Source organism: Physeter macrocephalus, chromosome 14 (genome assembly GCF_002837175.3).
Source record: "Physeter macrocephalus isolate SW-GA chromosome 14, ASM283717v5, whole genome shotgun sequence".
Classification (NCBI taxonomy): domain Eukaryota; kingdom Metazoa; phylum Chordata; class Mammalia; order Artiodactyla; family Physeteridae; genus Physeter; species Physeter macrocephalus.
In genome coordinates this window covers 75,039,124-75,048,831 of record NC_041227.1, presented here as the reverse complement: position 1 = coordinate 75,048,831, position 9,708 = coordinate 75,039,124, and the positions used below count along the sequence as shown (strand labels likewise).

General features: G+C 44.7%; 1 protein-coding gene across 1 annotated transcript; it reads left to right on the top strand.

Annotated features, from left to right (window-relative positions):
• The first annotated feature begins 7,464 nt into the window (after window positions 1-7,464).
• PVRIG (PVR related immunoglobulin domain containing) lies at window positions 7,465-9,051 on the top strand. The gene is made up of 5 exons (XM_007119989.1): window positions 7,465-7,849; window positions 7,938-8,288; window positions 8,380-8,503; window positions 8,590-8,650; window positions 8,755-9,051. Exons 1-5 carry the CDS (start codon window positions 7,789-7,791, stop codon window positions 9,049-9,051), a joined length of 894 nt encoding a protein of 297 aa, XP_007120051.1. The 5' UTR covers window positions 7,465-7,788.
• Window positions 9,052-9,708: the final 657 nt, after the last annotated feature.

Genomic DNA, 9,708 nt, shown 5'->3' with positions numbered 1-9,708 from the left:
CCGGAGCCTGTGCTCCGCAACGGGAGAAGCCACAACAGTGAGAGGCCCACGTACCACAAAAAAAAAAAAAAAAAAAAAAAAGATGAAGAATTTAATAACTGAAATGAAAAATACACCAGAAAGAACAGTAGATTAAAGTGATACAGAGGAATGGATCAGTGAGCTGGAAGACAGTAGTGGCAACTGCTGCAGAATAAAAAGAAGTGAGGACAGTACAACTGGAGCACACTAACAGTCACTGTATAGAGGTCCCAGAACAGAAGGAGAAGAGAGAGAGAAAGGGGCAGAAAACATATTTGAAGAGATAATGGTGAAGAACTTGCATAATCTGGGAAAGAAAACAGACATTCAGGTCCAGGAAGCACAGAGTCCCAAACAGAATTAACCCAAAGAGGATTACACCAAGACACATTGTAATTAAAATGGCAAAACTTAGAGAATGTTAAAAGCAGTAAGGGAAAAGGAACAAGGTACATACAAGGGAACTCCCATAAGGCTATCCACTGACTTTTCAGCAGAAACTGCAGGCCAGAAGGGAGTGGCATGATATGGTGATGAAAGGGAAAAACCTACAACTAAGAATACTCCACCCGGCAAGGTTTGCATTCAGATTTGATGGAGAGATCAGAAGTTTTATAGACAAGCAAAAGCTGAAAGAGTTCAGCACCACTAAACCAGCATTACAAGAAATGTTAAAGGGACTTGCCTAAGCTAAAAAAAAAAAAAAAAAAAAGGCCGCTACTAGAGACATGAAAATTACAAAAAGAAAAAGCTCGTTGGTAAAGGCAAATACACAGGAAAGGTAGTAAGTTAACCACATACAAGCTATTAGGAAGGTTAAAAGGCAAAAGTAGTACAACCATCTATGCTCACGATAAGTAGTTAAAGGGTACACAACAGAAAGATATTAAAATGCATTTGAAATCGAGATCAGCAACTTAAAATAATCACACATATATAGATTGCTATATGTAAACCTCATGGTAATAAACCAAAAATCTGTAATAGATACACAAAAAATAGAAAGGAGTTCAAACGTAACACTAAGTCATCAATTCACAAAGGAATAGGACAAAAGAAGAAGAAAGGAACAAAAGAACTACAAAAACAACCAGAAAATGATTAAGAAAGTGGGAATAAGTGCATACCTATCAGTAATTACTTTAAATGGACTAAATGCTCTAATCAAAAGACAGACAGTGGCTGAATGGATACAAAAATAATACCCGTATATATGCTGCCTATAAGAGACTCGCTTCAGATCTAAAGACACACAAGTGAGGGAATGGAAAAAAGTATTCCATGCAAATGAAAATCAGAAGAAAGCTGGGGTAGCAATACTTGTATCAGACAAAACAGGCTTTACAACAAAGGCTGAACAAGAGACAAGAACATTACATAATGATCAAGGGATCAATCTAAGAACAATGAATAAAAATATATATACACACAACATAGAACACCTAAATACGTAAAGCAAATATTAACAGACATAAAGGGGAAAATTGACAGTAACAGTAGTAGTATGGGACTTTAACACTCCACTTATATCAATGGACAGATCATCTAGAGAGAAAATCAAGGAATCACTGGACCAAATGGACTTATATATATATTACATTCCATCCAAAAGCAGGAGAATACACATTCTTTTCAAGTGCACATGGAACATTCACCTGGTTAGATCACATGCTAGGCCACAAGACAAGTCTCAGCAAATTTTTGAAAACTGAAGTCATATCAAGTATTTTTTCCAACCACAATGCTATGAGACTAGAAATCAACTATAGGAAAAAAAAAAACCTGCAAAAAGCACAAACACATGGAGGCTAAACAAATGCTACTAAATAACCAATAGGTCAATGAAAAAAATCAAAGAGAAAATTAAAAAGTACCTGGAGACAAATGGAAATGAAAACACAACAATCCAAAATCTATGGGACATGGCAAAAGCAGTTCTCAGCGGGAAGTTTATAGTGATGTAAGCCTAACTCAGGAAACAAATATCAAACAACCTGACCTAACACCTAAAACTACAAAAAGAAGAATAAACAAAACCCAAAGTTGGTAGAAGGAAAGAAATCTTAAAGAGCAGAAATAAATGAAATAGAGATTTAAAAAGCAATAGAAAAGAGCAGTGAAGTTAAAACCTGGTTCTTTGAAAAGATAAAATTGATAAACCTTTAGCCTGACTCATCAAGGAAAAAAGAGGGCTCAAATCAAAATCAGAAACAGAAATGGAAAAGTTACAACCAACACCACAGAAGTACAAAGGATTATAAAAATTTACTAGACAGCTATATGCCAATAAAATGGACAACCTAAAAGAAATGGACAAGTTCCTAGAAATGTACAATCCTGAAGACTGAACCAGGAAGAAATAGAAAATATGAACAGACCAATGATCACTAATGAAATTGAATCAGTAATTTTAAAAACTCCCAACAAACAAAAGACCAGGACTTCACAGGTGACTTCTACCAAACATTCAGAGAAGATGTAACACCTGTCCTTCTCAAACTAGTCCCAAAAAAATTGCAGAGAAAGCAATGCTTCTGAGCTCATTCTATGAAGCCAGCATCACCCTGATACCAAAAGCAAAGATATCACAAAAAAAGAAAGAAAATTATAGGCCAATATCACTGATGAACATAGATGCAAAGATCCTCAACAAAATACTAGCAAATCAAATCCAACAATACATTAAAAGGATTATACACCATGATCAAATGGGGTTTATCCCAGGGATACAAGGATGGGTCAGTATCTACAAATCAATGTGTTACACCACATTAACAAATTGAAGCATAAAAATCATATAATCATCTTAATAGATGCAGAAAAAGCTTTTGACAAAAGTCAACATCCATTTATGATAAAAACTCTCCACAGTGGGTATAAGAATATACTTTGATATAATGCCATATATGGTAAGCCCACAAATAACATCATAGTCAACAGTGAAAAGCTGAAAGCACTTCCTCTAAGATCAGAAACAAGGCAAGGATGCCCACTGTCACCACTTTTATTCAACAATAGTATTGGAAGTCCTTGCCACAATAATCAGAAAAGAAAAATAAATAAAAACACCAAAATTGGAAAGGAAGAAGTAAAATTGTCACCGTTTGCAGATGGCATGATAAATGATTTTCTATATGTAGAAAATCCTACAGATGCCACCAAAAAACTACTAGAACTCGTCAATAAATTCAGTAAAGTTGCAGGATACAAAATTAAAATACAGAAATCTGCATTTCTCTACACTAACAACAAACAGAAAGAGAAATTAAGTAAATAATCCCATTTGTAGTCATATCAAAAGAATAAAATTCCTAGGAATAAACCTACCTAAGGAGATAAAAAACCTGTACTTGGAAAACTAAGACACTGCTGAAAGAAATTGATTGAAGACAACACAAACAGATGGAAAGATATACCATGTTCATGGGTTGGAAGAATACTGTTAAAATGATCATACTACCCAAGGCAATCTATAAGGTCAGTGCAATCCCAATCAAAATACTAATGGCATTTTTTTCACAGAACTATAACAAATAATCTAAAATCTGTGTGGAAACACACAAGACCCCAAATAGCCAAAACAATCTTGAGAAAGAAGAACAAAGCTGGATGTATCACGCTCTGTGACTTCAGACTCTACTACAAAGCTACAGTAATCAAAATGGTATGGTACTGGCACAAAACCAGACACATTGATCAATAGAAAAGAAGAGAGAGCTCAGAAATAGACCCATGCATTTACAGTCAATTAATCTATGACAAAGGAGGCAAGAATATACAGTGGGGAAAAAACAGTCTCTTCAATAAGTGGTTCTGGGAAAAATGGACAGCTATATGTAAAAGAATGAAATTAGACCACTTTCTCACACTGTACGAAAATAAACTCAAAATGGATTAAAGATCTAAACATAAGATCGGGAACCATAAAGCTCCTAGAAGGAAACATAGAACACTCTTTGATTTAAATCATAGCAATTTATTTTTTAAATCTTTTGCCAAGGGCCAAGGAAATAAAAGTAAAAATAAACAAGTGGGACTTATTTAAATTGAAAAGCTTTTGCACAGCAAAAAATACCATTGACAAAACAGGAAAACAACTTACTGAATGGGAGAAAATATTTGCAAATGATATGATTGATAAGGGGTTAATATCCAAAATTTATAAACAGCTTGTATAACTCAATACTTTAAAAAAAATTTATTTATTTATTTGGCTATGCCAGGTCTCAGCTGCAGCACACGGGATCTTCATTGCCATGTGCAAGATCTTCGTTGTGGCATGCAGAATCTTTCAGTTGCAGCATCCGGGATCTAGTTCCCTAACCAGGAATCAAACCCAGACCCCCTGCATTGGGAGCACGGAGTCTTAAACCACTGGACCACTAGGGAAGTCCCATAACTCAATATCTTTAAAAAAAAAAAACAACTAAAAAATGAGCGGAAGACCTGAATAGACATTTTCCCAAAGAAGACAAATATTGGCCAACAGGCACATGAAGAGATGCTCAACATCACTAATCATCAGAGAAATTTAAATAAAAACCACGATGAGTTATCACCTCACACTTTTCAGAATGGCTAGCATCAAAAAGACCACAAATAACAAATGTTGGTGAGGAGGTGGAGAAAAGGGAACCATTGTACACTGTTGTTGGGAAAGTAAATTAGTGCAGCCAATTGGTGGAAACAGTGTGGAGGTTCCTCAAAAAACTGAAAATAAAACCACCATATGATCCATAGATTGCACTCCTGGGCATATATCCAAAGAAAATGAAACACTAATTTGAAAAGATGCAAGCGCCCCAATGTTCATAGCAGCATTATTTACAATAGCCAAGATATGGAAGCAACCTAAGTGTCCATCAACAGATGAATGGATAAAGAAGTGTGGTGTACATATATACAATGGAAAACTACTCAGCCATAAAAAAAGAATGAAATTTTGCCATTTGCAACAGCGTGGATGGACCTGGAGGGTATTATGTTTAGTGAAATAAGTCAGACGGACTTCTCTGCTGGCGCAGTGGTTAAGAATCCGCGTGCCAGTGCAGGGGACATGGGTTCGAGCCCTGGTCCGGGAAGATCCCAGATGCTGTGGAGCAACTAAGCCCATGCACCACAACTACTAAGCCTGTGCTTTGGACCCCGCGAGCCACAACTACTGAGCCCACACACCGCAACTACTGACGCCCACGCGCCTAGAGCCTGTGCTCCCAACAAGAGAAGCCACCGCAATGAGAAACCCGCAAACCCCAACGAAGAGTAGCCCCCGCTCGCTGCAACTAGAGAAAGCCCGTGCGCAGCAACGAAGACCCAACACAGCCAAAAATAAACAAAGAGAAAGACAAATACTCTATGTTATTACTTATATGTGGAGTCTAAAAAATACAACTAGTGAATATAATAGAGAAGAAGCACTCACAGATATAGAGAACAAACTAGTGGTTCCAAGTGGGAGAGGGAAGTGTGGAGGGGCAAGATAGGGGTGGGGGATTAAGAGGTACAACCTACTATGTATAAAATAAATAAGCTACAACAATCTAGTATGTAATACAGGGAATAGAGCCAATATTTTATAATAATTATAAATGGAATATAACCTGTAAAATTGTGAATCACTGTGTTGTACATCTGAAACTTGTATAATCTTGTACCTTAATTATACCTCAGTTTAAAAAAAGAATAAGCCTACAAGGATTGTACAGTACAGGGAATATAGCCAAGATTTTATAATTTTAAGTGGAGTATAATCTACTTAAAAATTTGAATCACTATGTTGTACACCTGAAACTAGTAACTCAACTATACATAAATAATAATAATAAATTAAAAAGATGGCAAGTGACTATTCAACAAGTGGTTTGAAGGCATCTGGCTGTCCACCTAAATTGTAAAATAACACCACCTCCAAATTAAAATTATTCATGGGCTAAAAATAAACCCTCATAAGAGTTAAGCATAAAAAGAAAACTATAAAGTTATTTTTATAATTTGGCCCTCCTAAGCAATACACAAAATCCAGAAACAATAAAAGATTGATAGTTTTAGCCTTATTGAAAATTAAAATGGGGAGGGAAAAGAGAATGGGCAGGCTGGTGAAGAACAGTAATGTTTTCTACTCTGTGTTTTTTGAATCTTATACAATGAGAACTTAGTGGGGACAACGTGGCTTACAAGACTGAAAAAAACGGAAAATTTTGTGAGTAGTTAACTTCGTGCCATGGCTTTTCATTCATCCATTGATCACCCAGTACTGAGCTCCTCTACGTGTACTTGGGCCGTGTGGAGGTTAATAAAAGAGCCACCACCTAAGGCCCGCTATCTGTGCAATGGTTGTCCAAGAAGGAAAAGCTCACTCAGCTCAGCTTCCGGGAGTGGGTGGGATTTGATCTGGCCCTTGCAAACTGGGGAGAAGATAAGGGTCTTCCAGGCTAGGGAGACTGAGGTCGGCAGCCCCACGTGCCCAGCTGCTCGGCACCCACGCTGGGCTGGGCCTCCTTGAAGTGGCTGAGTTTTGCACAGGCCTCCCCTGTGTCGGGAACAGTAGTGGAGGAAGTGGCGAGAGTGGGTCGCAGTCAGGTTTGGAGATTGGCACACCGAGCCTGAGAGAAGTTCAAGGGGTTGAGAGAATGAATGCTACCTGGGCTGGGAGCAGTGAAGTGACTGGCCTGGAGGCCCTGCTTATCCAGCCTCTCAGGTGTGGATGGGGTGGTAGAGTTTACGTAAGAGGCTGACTGGCTAACACCACAGGATTAGAAGAGTTGCCGAGTCAGGGGCATGTGTGCAGGGCAGGCCTCAGGGGACCACAGCCCTGAGGTGGGGCCACCTCTCAGTTCTCACCACACCGTCCTCAACACAAACCCGTGGCTCTAAGCTTGAGCTCACCAAGCTACTCTCACCCCAGATGCAAGCTCAGCACAGGATAAGACAGGACACAAAGCCTTCTGATCGCTTGTCACTGCTTACAGCAGCATGCTGGTCAATTTTCATTCTGTAAACGAACATACACAGGAAAGCGATTTACAGCAACACTTTGTGGGGAAAGACGGCTTGTGTCCGAGAGGTGGGAGTGGTAAGAAGAGGTCAGGTGGTCAGGATGGGAAGCCTTCAGAATTTCCTGATGGGCTGGAGATGCGTGAAGAGTCACAGGTGACTATACGCCTTTGGCCTTCGCAGCTGGAAACCAGGTGCCCTCAGCTGTGGGGAGGAAGGCTGCAGATGGGGCAGAGTTCCGTAGGCAAGCCACCGGTCAGGCTGTGCCTGCCTCTTAGGTAGCTGCCCTGCTGGTTCTCCTGCTTACAGGTCTTCCTCTTCCCAAGCTCCACCACTTCCCTACCCCTTCGCTGGGGGTGAGGGGGGGTCAGAGCCTTCTTTCTAAGGAGAAACCGGGGGGGCCCTCCCTCCCACGGGAAGGACATCTCAGGTCCCCCTGTGGCGTCTCTTCCCTTCCCCCGAGCCTGCCCAGGGTTGGTACCCACAGGCAGGGCTGGGAAGGGAACCTGAGCCACCGGCCTGCTCACACTGAAGCACAGCCTGGGGACAGGGAAAACCTTGTCACTGTCACTTTAAGTCTCTTGAGGGAGGGGGTCCTCGACCCTGGATTCACCACCCCAAGGAAGACAGAGAAGGAAGTGGGGCAGGTTTGCGGACAGCACCAAGCAGCGCTCCTAGGGCCCGCTCACACGTAAAAACTTCCTGCGATGAGACCGGAAACACAGGTGCTGTCCCCACCACGGCAGCCCCCAGAGCCTGGGCCAGAGGGGAGCCATGGACAGGGCCCGGGCCCTGGGCCTGCTCTTGGCACTGCTGACTCTCTGCATCACTGCTGGTGAGTGGGGGCCAGAGAGATGCAGAGGCCATGGCGACGGGGCGGGGGCCCAGGCCCGGGCCCTAGCTCCTGTGCCTGTATCCCACAGGGACTCCTGAGGTGTGGGTGCAGGTTCAGATGGAGGCCACCGAGTCCCCGTCCTTCACTGTCCGCTGTGGATTCCTGGGATCTGGTTCTATCTCCCTGGTGACTGTGAGCTACGGGGGCCCCGATGGTGCTGGAGGGACCACACTGGCTGTGTTGCACCCAAAGTTCGGCACCCAGCACTGGAACCCTGCCTGCCGGGCCCACTGGGAAACCAGAACCAGCATCTCCCTCACCTTGGAAGGGTCCGAGGGGAGAAGCTCCAGTCCCAACACCACCTTCTGCTGCAAGTTTACTTCCTTCCCTGAGGGCTCCCAGGAGGCCTGTGGGAACGTCTCCCTCAGCCCAGACCAAGGTGGGGCTGATGAGGAGAGGGGGCCCCGGGAGGACAGGGAGGGACTCGGGGGTGCCAGGCACCTAGCCGGTATGTCTCTCTCTGTGCACAGGGCTCCCTGCTCCTACTCCAGCCACCATGCTGCGAGCTGACCTGGCTGGGATCTTGGGGTTCTCAGGGGTCCTTCTCTTTGGATGCGTCTACCTCCTCTACCTCCTGCGTCGGCAAAGGCACTGGTGAGACCTAGCCCCTGCTGATCCAAATCCCCATGGCACCGGGCCAGCCACATGCTTTGCCTCTGACCCTCCTAACTCTCTCCCAGGTCTGTCAGGAAGCTTCAGCCACCCAGACACAGCAGCCCCCAGACACAGAGGAGAGCAAGTGTGAGGATCGGGGGATGGCTTTGGAGAGGGGAATGGAGGGGGCTGGAGGTGGGGGGCCACGAGGTGGAGCCTCACTTGAGCCTCCTTCCCCGTCTCCCCTGCAGGCAGCCGGCCAAGCCTCCCTGACCTCTCTCCACATCCCCTACGCCACCATCAACACCAGCTACTTCAACCCGGCAACTCTGCACCGGGTCCTCCCACCCCAGCCCCTGCCCAGGTGGGCGCCGCTCCCCAGCCAGAGCCCTGTCCCCTGGGCACCCCTGCCGGCCTCCGCTCGCAGCAGCTTCATCTCTGTTGAGAACCGACTCTACGCTCAAGCAGAAAAGGGGCCTCTCCACGCCGGCACCGACCTCATCCCGCTCCCGGACTGTCTGGGGCACAGAGCCATGGAGGGACATTAGGAGTTCGATGAGAGGGACCCCAAGTCCACTCTGCCCTTCTCCTCTCCTGGGCCCCTGGAACCCCCTTCTGTTGGGTGTGTGTCCTGGTGGCCCACTGTCTTTGCACAGCTTGTTTTATTCTCAGGCTTCCAGTAAGTGTCTCCACACATACCCCTCCAGGGCCCACTTGCTGTGGATGTGGGCAGCACGTGTGGATGCGTGGGCGCACGTGTATGTATGTGAAGTGACAAAACCCCATCCCAGGTCGTTTCCTGTTTTCAAGTCCCCAGCCCTCCCAGATGAGGTTGATTACTAAACCAAGAATGGTTTCTCTGACCTGGGCTTTGGCTGGGCCTTTTCTTCTTTGGTGGGGGGTCAAGATGTTAGAGGGGTTTCAACCCCCTGGGAGGCAGGGGCCAGGTGAGACCCGGAGGGGGAGGGGGCCTCAGCATGGGGATATCTCCTCTGCCTGACGGGGAACAGGGGGGTTCCTGGCCCTGCAGACCTTGCTGAGGGATGCCAGGTGGGAAGACAGGATGGGGGTCTGGTGGCCTCCAGACAGGGTGGCCCATATTCAGATCCCACTGTGTCCTAGGACAGCAGCAAGGACTTCTGGAGCTTCAACCCAGAAAAGTCCCTGGGACAGGGGCTCCCTGAGATGGGCTGGGGGTGGGGCCC

Excerpts from the sequence above, each read along its gene's own strand:
- PVRIG (XM_007119989.1), top strand. The coding sequence starts at position 7,789 with ATGGACAGGGCCCGGGCCCTGGGCCTGCTCTTGGCACTGCTGACTCTC. Across the intron at positions 8,289-8,379 it reads CTCCCTCAGCCCAGACCAAG|GGCTCCCTGCTCCTACTCCA; the intron begins GTGGGGCTGATG and ends CTCTGTGCACAG. Across the intron at positions 8,504-8,589 it reads CTGCGTCGGCAAAGGCACTG|GTCTGTCAGGAAGCTTCAGC; the intron begins GTGAGACCTAGC and ends ACTCTCTCCCAG.